Below are 23,322 nucleotides of genomic sequence, written 5' to 3'. Positions count from 1 at the left end.
AATTTTATTTAATTTATACCAGTGATTTCATCAGGCTAGGGAATTCCCAGTGTAGAAATTCGTTCCACTAACACAGATCAGGAACTCATCTGCAATTTATTGCCTTACAACGTTGCCGGAGTTACCAGTTACATACCTAGTACACATTGGAGGATAACTTGAAACCAAGTCTTTAGGAAAATGCCAAGCCCGGCCCACATCATAATGAGGTAGATAATGTATTATTACAAAATTAAACTGAGCCAATAATGAGCCAAGTAGAGGGAGGGAGGATTCAAACCCCTATCTCTCTTGAGCCCAAGTATAAAAGGGCAACTTGGTGTTGCAGTGATAAGAGTACTGGGCTCAGGTTCAAATCTAGCCTCAGGGATTCAACTAGCTGTGTGACCCTGGGCAAGTCACTTAACCTGTTTGCCTCAGTTTCCTCATCTGTAAAATGGGGATAATAGTAGCCCCTACCTCCCAGGATCGTTGCAAGGCTCTAATGAGATAATAATTATAAAACACTTAGCACAGTGCCTGGCACAAAGTAAGCACTGTATAAATGCTGGCTATTACTATATAGAGCAGCTAGGTCGTGCCATAGGGCACAGGGCACCAGGTTTGGGGTCAGGAAGACCTGAGTTCAAATATGACCTCAGACACTCACTAGCTGTGTGACCCTGGGCAAGTCACTTAACCCTGTTTGCCTCAGATTCCTCACTGGTAAAATGAGCTGGAGGAGCATATGGCAAACTGCTTCAGTATCTTTGCCAAGAAAATCTCAAATGGAGTCACAGAGAGTCAGACACGAGCGAACCACGTTATTATTATTATTATTATTATATAATTATTTTTATTATTATGATTCCCACTGCACCACACACATAGTGACTTGCCCTCAGTCACATAGTGTCACAGGTAGGATTTGAACTCAGTTCTTCCTGATTCCAGGCCCAGAACTCTACTATACCACATTCCCTCCCAAAATCCAGTTAGACAACTTTTCTCTTCCTCCTTTTGGGGTCCAAATCCCATCTCCTCTAAGACTACTCAATATCCCATTGAGATGTTTCCTTTCCTCGAAGTCCTGTGGTACTTAGAGTCAGGAGAGCTGAGTATTGTGATAAACATTTGATAACTGCCTATGTGTTAAATACAAAAGTAAAAATGACAGAAAACTTGATTTCAGAGAGTTTAAATCTAATGGGGGTACAGATGTATAAACATAACATTGAGGTGAAGGAAAATGTAATTAATTGATAAGGGGAGGTCCAAAGAAAGTACTATGACATGTGATGACTAGTACTGGCTAGCTGCCACAGAAGCAGTAACAATCTCTAGCTGGCTCATTCTCCTACTTTCTGCTACTTTTAAAAAACCAGGTTGTCAAACACTATATAATTATAATGATCACACTTGACCCTGAAGGAGAGATATGAGAGTGAACTTTTCTTCCTTTTTTACAGAGGCGGGGTACTATGGGTGTGGAGTACAGCAAATGAAGTTAAGCTTTGTTTTTTTTTAGTTAAGCTTTAGTAATGTTAGTTTTGCTGAACTAAATGCTTCCCCCCCTTTCTTTTTTATTGTTTGTTATAATGGATGGCTCTCTGAGGGAAAAGTATATGTGGGGAAATGAAGATGATATAAAAACAAAAGATAAAAAAAAGTTAATAAACATAAAACTTATGTAAACAAAAAAGTAAGAAAGAAGGAAAGAGAGAGAGAAGGAAGGAAAGGAAAAAAAAGGAAAGAAGAAAGGAAGAAAGGGAGAAAGAAAAAAGAAATTAAAGAAAAAGAAAGGAAGAAAAAGGAAGGAAGGAAAGAAGAAAGAAAGAAAGAAAGAAAGAAAGAAAGAAAGAAAAGAAAAGAAAGAAAGAAAGAAAGAAAGAAAGAAAGAAAGAAAGAAAGGAAGGAAGGAAGGAAGGAAGGAAGGAAGAAGGAAAGAAAGAAAGAAAAAGACAGGAAGGAAGGGAGAAAGAGAAACAAAGAGGGAGGGAGGGAAGGAGGGAAGAAGGAAGTAGGAAGGAAGGATAAAGAAAAGAAAGAGAAAATGAGGCTGTCAATTTCCAAGGAAGTGCAGCATATAATTGTACTCTAGGTGGCCGCTAGTCAACTGGCTTCAACAGAAGTATTCCGTACAAAACTAGCTGTCATTCCCTAATTGATACATGGTCATTAGAGGGCAACGCCAAACTCTTAGCTCCTCAGCTTCACAACCTAAGAGTCATCCCGATTCCTCATGTCTCACCTCCCTGCCCCCATATTCAATATGTTTGCCAAGGTTTGCCAATTTCACTTTTACAACAATACACCCCTTTCTCTCCTCTAACATTGTTACTTCTTTAGTGGAAACCCCGACGACCTTATACCTGGACTGTTACAATAGCCTGCCTGCCTGCCTGCCTGCCTGCCTGAAGTCTCTCCCCAATCTAGACCATCCTCCAATTTGCACTAAAGCAATTTTCCTACAACACAGATCTGACTGTGTCAGTCCCCTACTCAATAAACTCCATTGGCTGGCTCCAGGATCAAATACAAAATCCTCCATTTGATATCCAGAGCCCTTTACAACCTAGTCCCTTCCTACCTTCCAGTCTTTTTACACATCACTCCCCAACACAGAATCATGGATCCAGTAACAATGGCCTCCTTCTTGTGCTTGGAAAAATACTCTCTGCTCCAGGCATTTTCTCTGGCTGTCCCCCATGCTATGAACACTCTCCAGCTTCAATGGTCTACTGACCTTTCTGACTTCAGGTCTGGACTAAAATCCCGCCTTCTACAGGAAGACTTCCCTCTCTTAATTATTTTCTATTTATCCCGTATATAGCTTGTTTGCATATTGGTTTCTCCCCCTCTGAGCTCATTAGTACTAAGCACAGTGCCCGGAACATAGTAGGCTCTTGATAAATTTTTATTGATTGGTTGATTAGTAAAGCTGTAGCTGAGAGGAGCTTTGGGAAGAGGACTAGCGACATTAACAAAATGTAGCAGCCTCAAATAGAGGAAGACACCTTTTTGGAGAAGGCGGAGGGGGGGGGGGGGAGGTGGCGTTAGGAGGTCCCCAGGTGTGGTTGTGGAACATCTTCAATATACTGATCAGCTGCGCTGACTTTTTTTTCCCACTCTAAAAAATAATCATTATTATTATTATTGTCCTATGGGATGGCTCTCTGAGGAGAGAGATGGATCCTCGGGATAACTACGGTGACGTAAGAACCAAAAAATAACAAAAACTTTTTTAGAAAAGAAAAAGGCAAGGTGTTCCAAGACCTCCCGGGCCAGGCCTACTTCCGGCTCTGTGCTGAACTCTGGTCCCAGGGAGATGCTCCAGAGAAAGAGAAGGGTTAGGCACGTGACGGAGCGCGCTAGTCTCAGGTTCTGACGGCGGACTGAGTGGGCGGGGACTTAGGGTGAAACACTGCGCGTGCGCAGGGAAGGATGTCTTCCGAGAGCTCGGCTGAAGCGACTTCGGTGACGCAGACACGTGTAGAGGTTTCGTGAGCGCTCGCTGGCTCTGCGCCTGCGCAGCAGGACGACGGAACGTGCTTGACGGCTGCCGCCGTCTCGGGTTGCCGTGGCGACGCGGGAGCGCTTGACGGCCCAGGCGGTCCCTTGGTGCAGGGGTAAGGAGGCGGCTGAGGGGGCTCGTGTCCCCCAGAGGTTGGTTACGGGGTGGTGTCCGTCGGCCCTAGCCGGAGCCTCCGAGAGAGGCCCTGATGGGCGTGGAGGTCCGGGAAATGGGGAAGTTCTGTCCAAGCACAAATCGATTAGGTCCCAGACGTGGGGATAATAATGATTAATAAGGAGAAGCACAGCGCACGCATGCCCATAACGCTTTGTGACTTCACGAGCTCTTAAAGGAGCTCCGCACAGCCTCCTTGTGAGGTAGAGGTGCTCTTGTGATGCACTTTACAAATGGGGAAACTGAGGCTCGCAGTTAAAGTACGTGACCTCCGAACCCTGGCTCCGTCTGGTCAGCCGTCTTCTCCCCGTACGGTGCGGGCCGTACCCACAGGGAGCTTCCCTTTACCCGGGCGGGTGGGCACGTCCACAAACAAGGCATCCACGGAGTGCTTTGCAAGGCATAGCTCCCAGTCTGTAAAGGATCCAGCGAAGTCGGCAGGCATTTATGTGTGCCTGGCACTGGTGCGTGCTAAGTGATGGGGATGCGGAGAAAAGCAGAATCCCCCCCCCCCGGGCCCCGGAGAGCTCCTGCCCCAATGGGGGCTATGTGTATGAAGGATGAACCGGGGATCGTCTGGGGAGGGGAGGCACCAGCTTTGTGGGGAACCAGGAAAAGCTGCTGGCAGAAGGTGGGATTTTAATTGGCACTTGATCCATCGCCCCCATTCAGGCTTTAAAGTGATTTTACTAAAGCGCCCGTCTTATCCTGGGAGCCCTCCTCCAGCGACTCCCTATCGCCTACAAAAGGCTGTTGGGCATTCAAAGCCCTTACCCCCTCCTAGTCTTCTTCCATCTTCCTCTCCCACACCTACCCTTCCATCCAGCGACCCAAGACACTCCATCCCGGCCCTAGGCATTTTTTCTGGCCGTCTGCTGTACCTGGAACATTCTTTCCTCCCTCCTGGCTTCTCTTAAGTCCAGACTAAAATCCCACCTTCTACAGGTGCCGTGCCTTCCCCGACTCCTCTTAATTCTAAAGCCTTCCCTCTCCTGATGATTTAGTTTGTCCTATATATAGCTTGCTTTGTATATACTTGTTTGCATGTTGTCTCCCCCATTAGATTGTATGCTCCTTGAGGGCAGAGACTGGCTTTTGCCTGTTTTTATATCCCCAGTACCTAGCACAGTGTCTGACCTGTAGCAGAACCTTAATAAATGTTTGTTGAGTAATTGATAGGAAAAGGAAGAAATCTCAAGGTCTTCTGGTGGAAGGAACTTTAAAGGATGTGTAGCCAAACCCCGTCTCTTTACAGGTGAAGAAACTGAGGCACCTGGAGGTTAAATGACTTTCCCCAGGATCACACAGCTAGAGTCTGAGGTGAGATTGAACCAGGCTCTTCCTGATAACTAGCAGAGGCTAAAGACTACCCCTTAGGATGCACAGGGTATTGTTTGTTTGTTTTAATTTATTTTCTAGTTTTCAACATTCACTTCCACAAGATTTTGAGTTCCAGATTTTCTCCCCATCTCTCCCTTCCCCCACCCCAAGACCTCGTGCATTGTGCTTACCCCTTTCCCCAGTCTGCTGCACAGGGTATTCTTTATTTGCACGTTGGCCTAGTCTCTGAGATCCATTTGGTCCAGCTCTGTGATCCTATGAAGATACAGTGCTTTGAGAAGTTTGAGGAGGCACCTGAGTTGGGCCTGGAAGGAAAGGAGGAACTTCAATAGATAGATACAGGAAGCAAGCAGTTCCAGGCCTGGGGCCAGTAGAAGGAAAAGAGGGCAGGGGAGAAGGAGAATGGAGCCAAGTGGTCCAGCTTGGCTAGAGTGTAACAGGCACAGCATGAAATTAGGAGGAAGAGGAGAAGGACGATGCTAGCTGTTACTTCCTGCCTCTCTACCTTTAGACGTTTCATCAAGGCAGCAGATGTTTATGCTCAAACACAAGTGTCATCGTATCACTCTCCTGCTCAGAAAACTTTCACGGCTCCCAATTGCCTTTGGGGTTGCTTCTTTGACATTTAAAATCCTTTACAATGTGCCTTCCCCCTCTCTTTCCACAGACGCTGCTCCCTCTCTTGCACTTTACTGGTTGTCACACTGCCCTAATTGCTTTTCCCTGACATTCCATCTTCTGTCTCTGAGGCTTACCCCAACCCTAAATTTCCCTCCCCCCTCATCTCTACCTCGTGGAACCGCCAGCTCCCTTCAAATCATGTATCTCCCTTACCTCTTAAGTGAAGCTGCAGCTAGGTATGGGACCTTTCCTGGTGCTGTTTTTAATCAGTCAACTAGCATAGTAAGCACCTACTCTGTGCTAGGCACCATGCTAAGCACTGAGGGGAAAATAAATAAAGGGAGGGGAAAAAATAGCATCTGGTCCCAAGGAGCTCGAAGTCCAATGCGGGAGACAACATGCAAACGACTATGTATTAACAAGCTGAATACAGGATAAATTGGGGGTAATCTCAGAGGGAGGGCACTAAGATTCAAGAGGACTGAGGAAGAGTTCTTGCAGAAGGTGGGGCTTCGGCTGAGACTTGAAGGAAGCCTGGAGGTGGAGATGAGGAAGAGAATTCCAGACCTGGGGCACAGCCAGTGGAAATGCGCGATGTGGCACTGGATCACAGAAAATGTAGAGCGGTGGAAGGGGCCAGAGTATGAAGGACATTTAGAGCCAAAGAGAGAATTTTATATTTGATCCCAGAGACAATAGGGAGGCCACTGGAGTTTATTCGATAGGGCATTGATATAGTCTGACTTAAGCTTTAGAAAGATCAGTTTGACAGCTGAGTAAAAGATAGATTGGAGTGGGGAGAAGCAGGGAGACCAAGCAGCAGCTATCACAGTAATCCAGATGCGATGTGATAAGGGGCTGCCACAAAGTAGTTACAGTGTCAGCGGAGAGAAGGGAGCATATATGAGAGAGACTTTGAACGTAGAAAGAAGAGGACTTGACAGATGATTGGATGTGGGGGTTGGAAGTGAGGAGTCAAGGAGGGAACCTAAGGTTACAAGCCTTCGTGACTAGGAAGAGTGTGGTATCCTTGACTCTGAAAGGGAAGTGAGGAGGAGGTGAGGGTTTGGGGGAAAGATAACTGAGTTCAGTTTTAGACATGCCATGTTTAGGATGTCTACAGAACAGCCAGTTTAAAATGTCTAATAAGTAGGTAGTTAGAAATGCAAGACTGGAGGTTCGGAGAGAGGTTAGAGCTACACGAGTAAAGTCACCTGCGTACGGGTGATAATTGGAACCATAGGAGCTGATGAGCTCATCGAGTGAAGTAGTATAAGGGCCCAGAAGTCAAGAAGAGAGCCCGGGATAGGCAGTCCTCCACAGTTAGCTGGCATGACTTGGATGAAGATCCCGCAAAAGAGACTGAGATGGAGTCATCAGAAAAGTAGGAGGAGAATCAGAAAGGAATAGTGTCACAGAAATGAGGAAAGAAGGGCGTATCATGGAGAAAAGAGTGGAGGGCAGTGTCAGAGGTTGCAGAGAGGTCAAGTATGAAGACTGAGAAAAAAGGCCATTAGATTTAGCAGTTAAGAGAATGTTGGTGACTTTCATAGAGAGCAATTTCAGTTGAATGAGTAGATTGGAAGCCAGACTGTAGAGAGTTAAGAAAAGAAGGAAAGAAAAAGTAATAGAGGCATTGATTCTAGACAGCCTTCTCAAGGAGTTGAGCCACAAAAAGGAGGAGAGATGTAGGGCAATAGCTAGCGGGGATGGATGGATCAAGTAAGGGTGTTTTTGAGGGTGAGGTAGACATGAATGTGCCTGTGGACAGTAGAGAATCAGCCTGTGGAGTATAAACCACTTGAGACCATTTCATTTTGTTAATATATCCCCCAGAGCTTGGCACATAGTAGGTGCTTAATAAATGTTTGTTGAATTTAATTATCAAACACATAGTAGGTGCGAGATACTTTGCTGGGTTCTTGGAATACAAAAACCAGGCAGGCCCTGCCCTCAAAAAGCTTACACTTTATATGTATGAAGATACATAGAGTCTAGGTATTAGAGAAAATACATAACAACTGGGTGATCATTCTATTGAATGCATTGTGGAGTTCCCAGAAAGCTCTGCCTTACTTAGCATTTCCTGTCCTCTTTGTGGGAGCTAGAGCTTAGACAGTTTCTGTCATCACTTCCTGCCGTCCTAGCTGTTGATACCTCTAGTGACTCTGCCTTCAGTTCTCTGCCGCTCCCAGACGATGGGGATTATGTTTGTATGTGTTATATAATTTTGTGTTATATGTGTTAATTATGTGTTATACAATGAGCCCCCCTCAGTAGAAATCCTTCCCTGTCATAGCAGCCATACACCCAGCTGTCTCCGCTCAGAGCATTTCCCCTTGCCTACCCATCTCTTGGTATCAGAAAATTTCATCTAGCAATAAGGAAAAATCACACTTCACTGCTCTGAATCTTCTGTAAAGCGAGGTCCCTCTTAGGTCCCTTACAGCTCCAAGGTTTATGGTCCTGCTCTTGTTTTGTACTTGACTGTATCACACCGGTCGAAGGCATCCACTTTACCAGTGCAGATCAGCGTCTACTTTGCAAATAGAGCTTCTGGGAGCACTGAGAATTTAAGCAACTGGCCCAGGTCACCAAGCCAGTGTGGGTCAGAGGCAGCGCTTGAACATAAGTCTTCCTCATTCTGAGGTTCTCCATCCCCTATGCCAAGCTGCCTCTTAGCATCCTAAGGTTTGCTGAGCACTAGAGTTCAGTAAGCATGTGGAGAAGAGGCATAGGGCTTTAGTGTGAGGGGGAGTTGAAAAATTGGTACAGTAGCAGACAGTCTACCTTCATTCACTCAGCAAACACATAATAAGCCCCTGCTTTGTGCAGAAACTTGTGCTAGACATTGGGGGAGATAAAAGGATGAATCATCCAAAGCTGCCACCCACCGGTGGCTTCCTGTGGAGTAATAACAATAGCTGATACTTGTATAATGTCTTGAAGTCTGCAAAGTACTTCGCATACATCATCTCACATAAGCTTCACAGTAACCCTGTGATGGAAGTGCTCTAGGCCCAGTATGATCCCACTTTATAAATGAGAGGTTAGGTAGTTAATCACACAGCTAGTGAGTATGTGAGGTGGGTTTGGAATCTTCCTGGACTCCACATCTAGGCTTCTGTTGCTCCACTTGTCCCCAAGTACAAGGCATACACACGTGCATCTAATACATATTAGAATATCATTAAGTGCATGAGAAGAATATAAAATACTCAGAGATCATATGAGAAAGGCTTTACGTCTAGTTAAAAAGACTAAGAAAAGCTTCCTGGGGGAGAAAGTATTTGAACTGGGTCTTAAAGAATTTAACTGAAGCAGATCTCGAGATGCTAGCACTATAAAGCACAGGTGTCAAACTTGGGCCCTCCCAGAGCTGCTAGAACCTGATGTCATGGGAAATGGTTAACATAAAAATACAATAAAACATAGATGATGTTAATTTGTGGTTTTCTAACTCAGTGTGGGACCCCAAGGAGATTGCTTCTATTTGAGTTTGTCACCTCCGGTGTAAATGAACCATGTAGCTTACTACCTAAATGTAGAAATCTGTGATTTTAGTGTTGGATAAGATTGGATGAAAGTCAGTATCGTGACAGACTTGGGGAAGGAGTCTGCCTCACAGGGTTGTTATAAAGATAGAACAACACAATGTCAGTGAGCCTTTTAAATCTGTATACAAAATTAACGTTCATGTTGCTCCACCAGCTCTGCCTGAGCCTGATAGGATGCTTTAAAAATGCAGGCTCTTCAAGCAATGGATAACTTGGGCCACTAATTTAACAGCTATTCGTGGCTCTTAGGTGAAGTACAAAGAATTGCTAGCCTGATCAGGAAAGCTGTGGTCTATAGGGCATTTTTTCCTGCCATCCATGCCTCCAGCCATTGAAGGTTCAACTCTTATTAAGTGTTTATTATGCGCAAAGCACTGTGAAATAACTGGAATACCAAAGTAAAAAACGTGCACAGGCCCTCCTCCCAAAGAGCTGCTCCTCCCTCCCCAACAAGCATTCAAAAGTTCAATAGTCACCATTTTTTCTATTTGTAAGCTAAAAATACCAGTTTGGTATGCTGACCTGAAGGCTGGAATCAGATTCTGGAAAATGATGTTTTGGACAAGGGATAGAAAGGCTCTCAGAAGATAAAATGGACAATTTTCATTATATAAAATTTAAAAGTTTTTGGACAAACAAAACCAATGTGGTTGTTATGGGAGAAATATCTTCTCTCCAAGTTCATGCGGTCAGTAACTGCTGCCAAATATATACCACAATGCAGAAATTATGAACAGCTAGGTGGCTCGGTGGATATAGTACAGGCCTGGAGTGAGAAAGACTCCTCTTCCTGGGTTCAAACCTGACCTCAGACACTTATTGGCTGTGTGACCCTGGGCAAGTCACTTCAGCCTGCTTGTCTCAATTTCCTCATCTGTCAGATGAGTTAGAGAAGCGAATGGCAAACCACTCTAGTATCTTTGTGAAGAAAACCATAAATGGGGTCACAGACTCAAGACACGGGATTCTGACAAGGCTTCTTAGAGGAAACATTACATCAACGTGACAGAGAAATAATTTACCTACATAATGCAATTTTGTACATTCCTCTTAGGCCATAAAAGTTAAAGAGAAGATAGATCCATGATCCCATACATCCTTCAGTATCATAAAAATTGAACAAATTTAGTTAAAGTCATAATTTCATACATCCCCTAAGGAAACAAACTCCATCAAACAGGAGGTAAACCAAATTAGGTTACAGATTAAACTACTTTTAGAGGATCACAATTAGGCTCACTAAGGAGGAGGATGGGGGGGGTGGAGCCTAGATGGCAGCTGGAAAGCAGGGACTTGCATGAGCTCCCCACCAAGTCGCTCCAAAAACCTATAAAAAATGGCTCTGAACAAATTCTAGAACTGCAGAACCCACCAAAAGCAGAGGGAAGCAGGGCTCCAGCCCAGGACAGCCTGGATGGTTGCTGGGTGAGGTCTGTCTCTCATGGAGCTGGGAGCAGAGCAGAGCCCAGCGTGGGCGGCAGCGGGCCCAACCAGACCTGGAGCCTGGCGGAACAGGCCCTAGTGCCCTGAATCTGTGAGCTGTGGCAATTACCAGACTTCTTGACCCACAAACACCAAAGACAACAGACAAGAACTGCGGAACCCATGAAATAGCGGAGGGAAGCAGGGCTCCAGCCCAGGACAGCCGGGATGGTTGCTGGGTGAGGTCTGTCCCTCATGGAGCTGGGAGCAGAGCAGAGCCCAGCGTGGGTGGCGGCAGGACCAGCCAGACCAGGAGCTGGGCAGAACAGGCCCTAGCACCCTGAATCAGTGAGTGGCAGTTACCAGACTTCTCAACCCACAAACACCAAAGACAGAGAAGGTTAGTGGGAAAAGCTGCGGGGACAGAGTGAAGGAGTTCGCGGTTTGGCACAGCCCCAGGGGCAGTGGAGGTGGTGCAGCTACAGAACTATAGCTGCAGTTGCTTCTGGCCCCAGGCCTACCTGGTGGGAGGAATTAAGTGACAGATCGGAGCAGGAGTGCAGAGGCTGCTTAAGATCTGAGTCAGGTCCGGGTTGGCGGTTCTTGGGGAAGGAGGAGTGCTGGTGTGGCAGAGCTGGCTGTATAGAAATTGCTCTGAAAACAACAGCGCATCCCCTCAAGCTTGGAACAAAGTGCTCTTTACTCTACAAGCAGTCATAACTCAAGGGTCAAGTAAGTTGGCTGGGAACATGGCCAGGCAGCGGAAACGGACTCAGATTCAGTCTCAGTCTTTGGAATCTTTTTTTGGTGACGAAGACTGAAACATATAGCTAGAAGAAGTCAACAAAGTCAAAGAGCCTACATCAAAAGCCTCTAAGAAAAACATGAACTGGTCTCAGGCCATGGAAGAGCTCAAAAAGGATTTGGAAAAGCAAGTTAGAGAAGTAGAGTAAAAGTTGGAAAGAGAAATGAGAAGAATGCAAGAAAACCATGAAAAAGAAGTCAGTGACTTAAAAATACGGAAAAAAATACCAAGGAAAACAACACCTTAAAAAATAGACTAACTCAAATGGCAAAAGAGCTCCAAAAAGCCAATGAGGAGAAGAATGCCTCGAAAGGCAGAATTAGCCAAATGGAAAAGGATGTCCAAAAGACGACTGAAGAAGATACTACCTTAAAAATTAGATTGGAGCAAGTGGAAGCTAGTGACTTTATGAGAAATCAAGATATTATAAGGAGGAGGATGTACATCTTGCCCAGCAGTTGGGGACAGTTGACGTTCTTCTTCTGGCTTCTTATCTAAGGAATACTTAAGTTGTTTAAATAAATTTTCAAATCCCTTGGGACAGGTTTTGGTCAGTTGAGGTTAGTATTGTGTGGGGCAAAGACCACTACTCAAAACAAAGACTTAAATTCCTTGAAAGCAGAAAGGAGTTTATCGCTTTCTCAAGAGAAAGTGTACAGCCCCTTGTTGCATTAATGGCGCTGGATAGCGAGTACAAGTTGGGAACTGCACCCTCGGCTTTTTATCCCTAACACGATATCCTGCCCTAACCCCCTGCCCCTTCATCCCATTGGCTGGGCTTCAGGGTGCACAATCTGTTTGTGGAAATCTACCCAGCAACAGGGGTGTTGCTGTTTGCTTGCCATATGAGGAAACAGGGTGCACAGGATGGTGAAAAGCCACAGAATCCTGCCAGGAGACACGAGATGAGGGAGTTTGTTTCTGCTACGTGCTCAAAAACAGGGTCCAGGTGGATGGGGGAGGCTTGCATACAATACCAGATGTGCTGAAAAACATGTTTTCACAAGGTTACCTAGCTGCAGGTGTTTTTGTAAGAGAGAATATATTTTAGTAGTTACAGGGGGCACAAGAAATTATTAACCCTTTGAGGCAGCTTCACTTTTTGAGAGATCATCTCTCATAGTATTAACCAAAAGATGCAAGAGAGGAATAAAAGGAAATTTAAAATTCCCCCAAAACGGTTAAATTTAGAAAGAAAACAGTTAACCTGGCCAGGGGAGGGGGAAATTTATAAGTTTCTCTGATAAAGGTACACTTTCCAAGATAGATAACTGATTGAAATACATACAGACAAGAGACATTCCCCTAATAGCAAATAGTCATGGGATATGGATTGGTAGTTATCAAATAAAGTTATTAACAGTCATGTGGAAAATATTCCAATAGTTGGAAGAAAGCCAATTGAAACACTGTGGTTCCACCTCATACCCATCAGATTATCAAACACTTGGTGAAGCCTGCTATTTCCCTCCTGATAGAGACCTGATAGACCCAAAGTGCCTAATTTGTTTTCCTGGACTATGTGTATTTGGCACAGAGGTTCTGGGGGTTTTGTTGTAGTTGTTGTTTTCAACGTGGGGAGAAGAATTGGAATATAAATAAGGTCATTGAAAAAAATGCTAGCAAACCATTTTTTTTAATGCACAGAAATGAAAAGAAAAAACAGACCAGCAGGACAACTTTTAAAGTTTACATAATGAATTTATACTTAAAAGGAAAAGTAAGATGCATGTAATAGAGTTTGTGGTCTCAGGTACAATCCTTTTTCTGTTTTACTTTGCATGTGGAAAGGTGCATTTTATTTGGTATTAAGTTCAGGACAAAATTAACACTTAAAAAATGTTGGGGACCTTTATTAGCCACTTACTCAGACCATTAGAAAATGGACCTCACTACAGCCCTGTCCTACTCAAATTAATTTGTTTAAATTTCTCCTTTTATCATTATGATCTCCTTAAGAACTTACAGTGGTACCTTATCCAATCAAGTCCAAATTCTGCCTCTCGGTGCTCTTCAGTAATTGTTCCACTCTTAAATATTTAGCCTTTTGTTCTGATACTCTGCAATATAATTGCTCTATTCCACTTGGAACAAATCTCCGTCTCATCCCTGTCTCTCCCCTGATAAAAAGCCACATTTTCTACCTGTGTTTTTCCCTATGCCTGGAATGCTTTCACCGTCTCTCTTCAAAACCTGTATTTCTCTCATAGCCTAGCACAAGATTCATATCCTTCGTGAACCTTCCTAGTCTAACTTCAGCTCATAGCAAGACAGCATGTAGGAGAAAAGTCATCATGGGGACATGAAGGCAGAGGATGAATTTGAATCAGAACTCAATCTCTTGTCAGCTGTGTGACTGAGTGGGCAAATCACTTAAGTTCTATTAGCCTTAGTATCCTCGGTAAAAGGAGGGATAATATTTGTATTACCCCCTTTATAGGGTTGTTGTTAGTTGTAGGTGCTACATACATGTGGGTTATTATTACTTTTATATTTTCTCTCCAGGTTTCAGTGTTCATCCATATGGTACATACTGTATATACATTTCGCCGGGACAGAAGACAGCATGCCAGACAGTAGTGATAAAATTATCTAAATGCTGTCATTGCGTTCAGTACTATATTAGATGATCCCAGCACTTTGTGCACTGATGCTGATCAATATTATTGACTGTCTGTTCTTTGCTTCTAGTGATCCATTGGTTAAGGAGCCTTAGAAGATGGCAGAAGCAGTATTCCATGCCCCAAAAAGGAAAAGAAGAGTTTATGAGAGTTATGAATCACCATTTCCCATCCCTTTTTGTCAGGAGGTTACACCTCAAAGAGATTTCCAAGTATACCGTGCCGAAATTATCAACAATAATGTAATTGTAAGGAGTGCAGAGGCTATTAAAGAGTTGTATGGTAAGGTAAGTGTTAAATGCTTTAGTTTCTTTAAAGGGTGTACCATAACCTTGGCATATGGTGGTGGTAACCAGTTTAGAGATTTGTCTCGTAAAGGCTAAAAGAGCTACCTGGTGGGGAATTCCTGCTTTAGAAAGTATGTGCTACTCTTTTCGGCTGTTTTCCTAGTTGTGCGGAGGGCTTGGGCCATGTCATAAGTAATCATTCTCCTCTTCCATTGTGACCAGTGGGTTCTCATCATCAGCTTGTCTCTAGAAGTAGGTGATATGTTTATATAAAATAAAGCTTTTGTCAGGAAAGCTAATTGGGTCTGTATGGGAATTGAAACTGACCTTGTTCTCATTAACACTCTACCAATCAACTGTATTCAAGGAAACGCTCTTTGCTGACCCATGAGAAATAACCATGAAGATGTAAGGATGTCACAAGTGGATGTTTATCTGCTTTGAAAGCTTACTTTTATAGGCTTTAGCCAAAGCAGTAGCTCATCATTCCAAAGTTTAGATTTAAATTTTCACATGTAGTTCTTACCAAAAATTGCCTTGTCATTTATGTGGTTTAATAGAAATTCAAAACATACATAAGCCAGGTAGTCTTTTGAGAAAAGAAGGATCAGTATATAAACAGTCAGGAACCTACTTTCGAGGCACGTAAGATTACAAAATGCTTATATCTATACAGATGTTCCCTACTTTTAAATAATGTATGTTCTTGTAGCTCATACAAAGCAGATTGCCTAATGGTGAAATCCTGAGTGTTCATTTGCTGTTGCCTCTGTTTATTTGGATTTCAGCAGAACTATTGAAAAAGTGGATAAATATAGTATGTAGTGAAGTATTAAGAAATGTTAAATGAGTGAAGCGGCAGAAGTTAGAAACTGACTATTGTGAACGTGTGTCTGTCAGTTGTTCTATTTTAGCTAAATAATAAATCAATGACTGTGAATTAATGTTTATTTTCCCGGAAGGGTTATTTTGGAAAAGGCGTTCTGTCAAGAAGTCGACCAGACTTTAGCATTTCAGATCCTGCGTTGGTTGCCAAATGGAAAGGTAAGTTGTTCATGCTTGGTCCTTTTGACTTTTATACTTAGGAGAATGTTTATACGATGTTAGTTGTAGTTTTACGGCCCAAAAAAAGTTGACTGTAGGACAGTTTTACTACAGAAGGTAGGTATTTATAGTTATAGGACTGTGTATGTCCTTTTCATTCTAGAATTATTGTCATCAAAAAACTTTCTTTACAGTTTTAATCACAGCGCATGTGCACATAGTTGGCACACAATAAATAGTTAATTGATTAAGCATCTGCTTGTGATGCCTTTAAAATGAGTTGGATAATATTCTAATACTTGTGCATGAGACATAAGCTTGTATGTAAGCAACGATAAGAGACAGAAACTTGTTAAAACAAATATATTTACATCACATGTTGTTATTCACTCTATGATATCCTTTTTTTAAATATACAAAATAGATAGGCATAGATGAAACATTTCATAATTGTTGATTTGTGCCAGGCACTATGCTAAGTGCTGGGGATATAGATACAAGCAAACAAGATAGTCCTTCCCTTCAGGAAGCTTACATTTTAAGGGAGGAAGACAACAGGAGGAAGGTGTGGAGGAAAGGAAGATGGAGGGTACCCACAAAGGTCATGGTTAGGAGATGGGCAAGAAATGGCTTGGAGGTAAGATGGTGGCCCTAGCAAGATAAGGCAAAGGCTGACCCATCAGTGCTGGAGGATTCAGGCTTGGTAGAATCCCAGGTTTCCGGTAGAGTGGAGGTGGCTGTCTGGAAAGTGATGTAGAGGCCAAGATGACATAGAGTGTCTATTTCATAGGAGAAAATGGATGGGAATGCCTTTGGACAACTACACAAACACATTAAAGATTATAAACAGGATTCTGTGTTTGTACTGCAGTGATCTTCACAATAGTAAATACTTATTTGACCTATGAAGTGCCCTCATTTTTAAAATTTGGGAAAATTACATTTAGAATCAGCTTATGCCAAGAAAGAAAAAAGTAAGCTTGTTGTGTGGTCTAATGAATCACACCGGATATTTTCATAATAAGCGACAGATGGTACAGATTCCCAGTGCAGGGAAGTTGCGGCACTGAAGAAGTTAGTATTCCCCATTTGGATGATGAAGACCCCCTCTCATAGAATCTTTGGGCTAGAAGGGGCGTTAGAGATCTTCTGTTCCAAAGGGTGGCAAACCACAGGCCACAGCCTGCCACCTGTTCTTGTATGGCTGGTGAGCCAAGAAGAGTTTTTACATTTCTTAACCAAGTTTTTTGTAGTTAAAAATGTAAAAACACTTCAGGGTTGTACAAGAACAGGCTGTGAGCCATTTGGCCTTACTTCCTGATCTGTTCCAAGCCTTTATTCTACAAATGGGAAAATGGAGCTGAGAGAAGTGAAAGGTCTTACCCAGTAAGTGCCTTACCCAGGGTCCCACAGCTAGTTAGGCGAGAAACTGGGAATAGAACTGGTGCCTCTTGACTGCCAGACCTTTGCTTTTTCTGATTGCATATCAGATTACTTTTTAGTGCTTTAATATGTGTAAATATTTTAAACTTGGACTAAGAATGTAGTAGTGTTGATAAGGCAGAGAAAGAACATTGAATTGGAAGTCAGGAGACAGAGAGAAGGAGCGATAGGATTTAGAGCTAAAAGTCCTTCAGACTATCTAGTTAAATCTCATTTTACAGTTGAAGAGACTGAGGCCTATAAAGGTGAAGAGATTTGCTCAAAGTCAAAGAGTATTTAGAAAGACTGAGATTTGAAGCCGGGTCTCCTGATTCTAAATTCAGTACACTTTTCCCTCTATACTACACTGCCTCTCTTAGATTCTAGTCGAGGTTCTGCCAATTAATTCTGTAACCTTCAGCAAATAAGTTAACCTCTATGTCTCAGTTTACTCCTATAATTTAATTTAATTCACCTAACATTAAGTGCTAACTGTATGTAAATAGGAATGGGAAGAGATCTAGAGTGACAAAGCACCGTGACCACAAGTGCCTGCCCTCATGGAGCTTACCACCTGGGAGACTATGACATAGATAACTATAATAACAAATAATAAAAGATTATTAAAAAGGTGGAAAACAGTGCTGAGGTCTTTGGGAGAAAAGATGGGTAGGAATCCAACAGAAGAAGCTGGGGACAGGAAAACATTCATCACTCTCCAAGGGAAGGGAATTCACCAAGTGAACTTCATGGTTATTTCCAGTTGTGTGTGATCTGTCAAACAGAAGCTAGAAACCTATGAAGTTTATCTTTCTTATCCTTTTTAGGTCATTTAATATTTACAAAACTGCATGTAATTATTCACTTACCATGTTATTACAGATGCTAAGCTGGGCATGCCTATACTTACAGCAAAGAGGTAAGTCAATGTTTTAATTCCATCATATTGGTGGTTTAAATGTGGTTTTAGTTATTTTTTTTTAAAATTGAAGTGGGAAGGAGGGTAGCAGCAGATATGTCCTTGAAAAGTGTCTAAATTGCAATTATTTGACTTAAGTCAGTTAAAATGCCCTGGCACTATGTATAATAACCCTATGGTACATCCTTTAGTTCTCTTTTAACTTTCTAACATGTTTTGGTAAGTTCCAGAAATTTGAACCCCTTAAACTGGCAGACCTCTCTTTTAAGGCAAAAATAGTCCTACCATCTTTCTCTGCTCCCTCTGCCACTTCTGAAGTATGAAAGTACAGGTATTTTCCCTGCCCCTCATCAATGACCTTTTATCTTTACCAGATTAATAACAATAATAATAGCTAGCATTTATATATCACCTTCTGTGTGCCAGGCACTTTACAAATATTATTTCATTTTATATTTTATCCACACAGCAACCCTGTGAGGTAGGTACTGTTATCACTGCAATTTTACATTTGAGGAAGATGAGGCAAACAGAAATGAAGTGCCTTGCTGATAAGTGTAGGAGGCTAGATTTGAACTCAGATCTTCCTAGCTCCAAGCCTAGCCCTCTATCCACTGCACCACCTCGCTGCCTAGTGTTGGTTTACTTGCTGTGCACCTCAGATACCATATTTATTCTTTCTTCTCTACCTGTGCTCTTGCAGTTTTCTCTGCCTAGAACAACCTCTCCTTTCCCTTCAGCCCATCCAAATCCTAATTGTCCTTCTAGGCTCAGCTCAAGTCCTATCTTCTTCATGAAACCTTCTCTGAGAATTTCATCTCACACTAATCTACCCCCTTCTCAGAATTCCCATGGTATTCATAGCCACAATCATATAGCCTAGTCCTTTATTATCTATAGTAACACCTTGGTTATCTGGCATATTGGGGGGAATGAAGCTTATTGAACAAAAGATTGACAGATAACTGAAGACAGACTAAACATCGACTTAAGATTTTAACAGTTTCGTTGAAATCTTTCTCAAAATGTGTTATACACTTGCTCGCCTTAGTAAACAGTATTACTAACCATAATATAACTTTTTCTTAATGACATAGGATGATTACCATGCTCGTTATTCATAGATTTGGGTGGTTACAGTGTCCTCTGAGGACGTTGGGATTTATGGACTAGATGCTCTTATAAAAATGCCCCCATTTTTCTGCCTTGATGTTTTTTCCCCCTTTCTTCTCCTTTGGCCGCCTGCATTCATAGATTTGTAGGATTGAAAGCTGAAAGGGACCTTGAAAATCATATAGTCCGACCTCCCTCATTTTACATCTGAAGAAACTGAAGTCCAGGGAAGTTAAGTCATTTGACCACTCACATAACTAGTAATTGCCTGAGTCAGGATTTGAAACCAGCTCTTCTGACTTCTAGTTCATTATACTTTGAATGAACTTGCTTCTCATCACCCCTGTACATGACTTCTAAATGACATTCTTCCCTCTTTTTACACCTGTCTTTTGTATCCTTTTGCTCCTTCAACACTTCTCATCAGACAGAAAGAACATTCCTTTATTCTGCTTATATCACATTTTCTGTCATGTTCCTGCTCTTTTCAGCTATTTTCATGATTGAAGCTCTATACAAAGTCTTTTTCAGTTACTTCCAAAACCATTGAAATGTCTGGACATTCGATGGCCATTATGTGAGGATTTTACTGTATTGCATTCCGTTGTTCTCTTATTGTTTATATGTGTTAGTCTGATCTACCCAGGCAAAATTTAAGTTCCTTTGTCTTCTCCTCTTCTTTTAACTTAATACAATACATGACACATATTAGGAGCTCAGTAGAATTTTTTTAATTGGCAAGACAGTTATAATTGACTAGAAAGTTGTAATGGGCTCTTTCTGGCCTCTGTCTTTGCCATGGAGAGGTTAGGACAAGCGTGTCCATGTGGCCACCATGCGACTGTACATCTGTACTTAAGTCCTGCATACCCTCAAGGTGATAAGGCATGGTGATCATGGCCCAGATCAAGGCACATGTCACGTGGTGTAGGTATTGCTGCAGTGGACAGGTCCTGCTCCTGTGTGGCTCCCCTCCTTGAAGAAGAAGCCATCACAGGATGACATTCCTATACATTCTAGAAGTGGTAACCACATGGTATGAGGTAAAGTCCAGGGCTTTCTGATCAGAACTGAAAAAGTGAGGAGTCAGGCCCCCATGATGGCCAAGCAGAAGAAGGTGAAGACTGGATATCCAAGAGGCAAAGGCAGAGTAAGTAATGCTTTGTCATTGTAGTGCCCAGGCAAGATGAGGGGCCCTGAGGCCGATTCCTTATCCCCACATAGTTTCCATGCCTCCTTAGTAAAGCTGCCACAACTATGAAAAAATGTTATGATGGGTCTGATTGGACTAGGTGAAGACCAGATCAATATTCAAAGTTATTGGAAGTGGGGAACGCTCTTGCAGCACCTCCAGTTTATCAAGGCCCTAGAACATAGAATCTCTTCTTTTGTGGGCCCCCTTAGTGCTATGTAGGGTGCTACAGAGGATGAGTATTGACTGGCTCAAAGCTGACTCATTTTTGTCTTGTGGCATCAGGAGCCAGAGAGTAGGGATTGTTTTCTGGTGGTTTAATTGAATACTTCTGGATGAGAAGTGGAAAAAGGGAACATGTCACTGTGTATTCTCTCAGGGCATCAAACCCTGACCTTCCTCTGCCACAGATATCTGGAGAAATTATTATAAAAATAACATGGCAGGGCTATAAAGCTGTGCCTAACCTTTGACCCGCAATACCACTACTAGGTCTGTATCCCAAAGAGATCCCAAGAAAAAGGAAAAGAACCCAGTGTTTGTAGTAGATCTTTTTGTGGTGGCAAAGCATTGGAAATTGAGGACATGCCCATCAACTGTGGAATGGCTAAACAAGTTGTGGTATGTGATTGTGTTGGAATACTATTGTGCTGTAAGAAAGGACAAGCAGGATGGTTTCAGAAAAACTTGGAAAGATGTACATGAACTGATGCAGAGTGAAGTGAGCAGAACCAGGAGAACATTGTACACAGTAACAGCAATATTGTGTGATAATCAATTGTGAATGACTTGGTTAGTATCAGCAATACATTGATCCAAGACAGTTTTGAAGTAACCATGATGAAAATGCTATCTGCTTCAGAAAAAAAACTGATGGAGTCTGGTTGCAGATCAAAGCATACTTTTTTTTTAGCTTACTTTCTTTTGTCTTTTTTTTTTGGTCTGTATTTTCTTTCACAACATCTTGCCTTCTCAATGAGGAGGAAGGGAAGGGAGGGTGAAAGAGAATTTGGAACTCAGAATTTTAAAAAGTGAAAGTTAAAATTTTTTTGTACCTGTAATGGGGGGTAGGTGAAGAAAGGACTAAAAAAAGAAAAAAAAAGGTAACGTGGTCATTTAAGAAGAGCCCTACCAAGGCAAAATATGGACTTTCAATAAAATAGAGGACTTTCAAGCTTTCTCAGTGAAAAGACCAGAGCTGAATAGAAAATTTGACTTTCAAAGACAAGATTCAAGAGAAGCATGAAAAGATAATCAAGGAAAAGAACAAGAAAAAGAAATTGCAAGGGACTTACTAAAGTTGAACTGTTTTGTTTACATTCCTACATGGAAAGATGACAAGTATGATTCATGAGACCTCAGTATTAGGGTAGCTGAAGGGAATATGAATATATATATGTCTGTGTGTGTGTGTATGTGTTTATGTATATATGTGTATATGTGAGTGTGTATGTATGTATATATGTATGTGTATATATAGAGAGAGAGAGGGAGAGAGCAGGCACAGGGTGAATTGAAGATGAAGGGAAGATATCTAAAAGAAATAAAATCAAATTAAGGAATGAGAGAGGAATATATTGAGAGAGGGAGATAGGGGGAGAGAGAGAATGGGGTAAATTATCTCACATAAAAATGGCAAGAAAAAGCAGTTCTGTAGGAAGAGAAGAGAAGGCAGGTGAGGGGGAATGAGTGAATCTTGCTCTCATCAGATTTGACCTGAGGAGGGAATACGTACTCAATTGGGTATCTTACCCCACAGGAAAGAAGGAGGAAGAAGATTAAAAAAGGGGGGGACGATAGAAGGGAGGGCAGATGGGGGTGGAGGTAATCAAAAACAAACACTTTCGAAAAGGGACAGGGTCAAGGGAGAAAATTCAATAAAGGGGGATAGGTTAGGAAGAAGCAAAATATAGTTAGTCTTTCACAACATGAGTATTGTGGAAGGGTTATACATAATGATACGCATGTGGCCCATGTTGAATTGCTTGACTTCTTAGAGAAGGTGGGTGGGAAGGGAAGAGGGGAGAGAATTTGAAACTCAAAGTTTTAAAAACAGATGTTCAAAAACAAAAAAAAAAAGTTTTTGCATGCAACTAGAAAATAAGATACACAGGCAATGGGGCGTAGAAATTTATCTAGCCCTACAAGAGAGGAAGGGAAAAGGGGATGGAGGGGAGTGGGGTGACAGAAGGGAGGGCTGACTGGGGAACAGGGCAACCAGAATATATGCCATCTTGGAGTGGGGGGGAGGGTAGAAATGGGGAGAAAATTTGTAATTCAAACTCTTGTGAAAATCAATGCTGAAAACTAAATATATTAAATAAAAAAAGATTTAAAAAAAAAAAAAGAAGAGCCCTAGACGACTCAGTCTATCAGACGTCAGCTCCAGGGGTCCAACTTTATTTCAGTTAGTAAGGTTCTATCCATTTTGTTTGTGGGGTAGCAGTAAGAAAGCTGGGCTTGGAGCCTGGCTCCACTTTTTCATTGTGACTTCAGCTCATCACTTAATCTCTCTGAGCCTGAAGGGATTCAATGAGACGATCTTTAAGGTGAATCTTGCAGTAGTGTATGCTGTCACAGGTTGTAAAATATATAATAACACTTCAGTACACGAAGGGTTCTGTGATCTCATTAATGTGAGTGTGCCTTCCAGTGGTACAGATTGCAGCCAATCCATGCCAACTCATCCTGTTCATCTCTTGTCCATGTGTTCCCATAAATCTTCCATTGAAGTATACCCAGTCATCTGGGAGTTTTCCTCCAAAAATTTATCTGGGAAGTAAGTAGCAGTGGAGCACAAAGGCTGGCCGTCCATTGTTGCTTGCTGTCACTGTATACGTGGAGTGATATCTTTTAGTGTGCCCATTTCCAGCTTCACCTCCAACAATTGTCATTTTCCTTTGCCAGTCTCTCTGGTGGGTATGGGGTAGAACCGTGGAATTCTCTATTAGTGGTTTGGAGAATTTTTTCATGTGGTTCTTTATAACTTCCATTTTTTCTTTTGAGAACTGATACTACCTTTTACACAGCTTCTGGATGATCTTTGTGACGCGCTACAACCTATTTATGCCCTCTGTCTACTTCTCCATGGCCTTTGGGGAATCTGTGGTGTTGATTTTTTTGCAACCATATAACATCGGAATAGCAGTGATATCAAGGGGAGAAGGCAGGCAGGAGTCATTTCAGGTAGATTCTTGAAGATCATCCAAAGCCTTTTCCATTCCAGCCCTCCGTCTTCCACCTCTTCAGTTCTGGGATTAGTTGTTATGAACTCACCCTCTAACTGCGTATGATTACATTATGTGGCATTT

General features: G+C 42.4%; 1 protein-coding gene across 3 annotated transcripts in view; it reads left to right on the top strand.

Moving 5' to 3' along the window:
* The first annotated feature begins 3,542 nt into the window (after nucleotides 1-3,542).
* Nucleotides 3,543-23,322, top strand: part of TSEN2 (tRNA splicing endonuclease subunit 2) — a 39,677-nt gene continuing 19,897 nt past the window's right edge. Inside the window, exons 1-4 of one of the 3 annotated variants that reach the window (XM_036739047.1) lie at nucleotides 3,543-3,608; nucleotides 14,105-14,321; nucleotides 15,284-15,365; nucleotides 17,670-17,706. In XM_036739047.1, the coding sequence (XP_036594942.1) occupies nucleotides 14,133-14,321; nucleotides 15,284-15,365; nucleotides 17,670-17,706 (308 nt within the window). In that variant the 5' untranslated portion in view covers nucleotides 3,543-3,608; nucleotides 14,105-14,132. Of the gene's footprint in view, nucleotides 3,609-4,922; nucleotides 5,055-14,104; nucleotides 14,322-15,283; nucleotides 15,366-17,669; nucleotides 17,707-23,322 lie in introns of those variants that run through there. The other 2 variants (XM_036739049.1, XM_036739048.1) reach the window with 2 other exon arrangements.

Source organism: Trichosurus vulpecula, chromosome 9, assembly GCF_011100635.1.
Source record: "Trichosurus vulpecula isolate mTriVul1 chromosome 9, mTriVul1.pri, whole genome shotgun sequence".
Classification (NCBI taxonomy): Eukaryota; Metazoa; Chordata; class Mammalia; order Diprotodontia; family Phalangeridae; genus Trichosurus; species Trichosurus vulpecula.
This window is presented reverse-complemented; position numbering and strand designations above follow the sequence as displayed.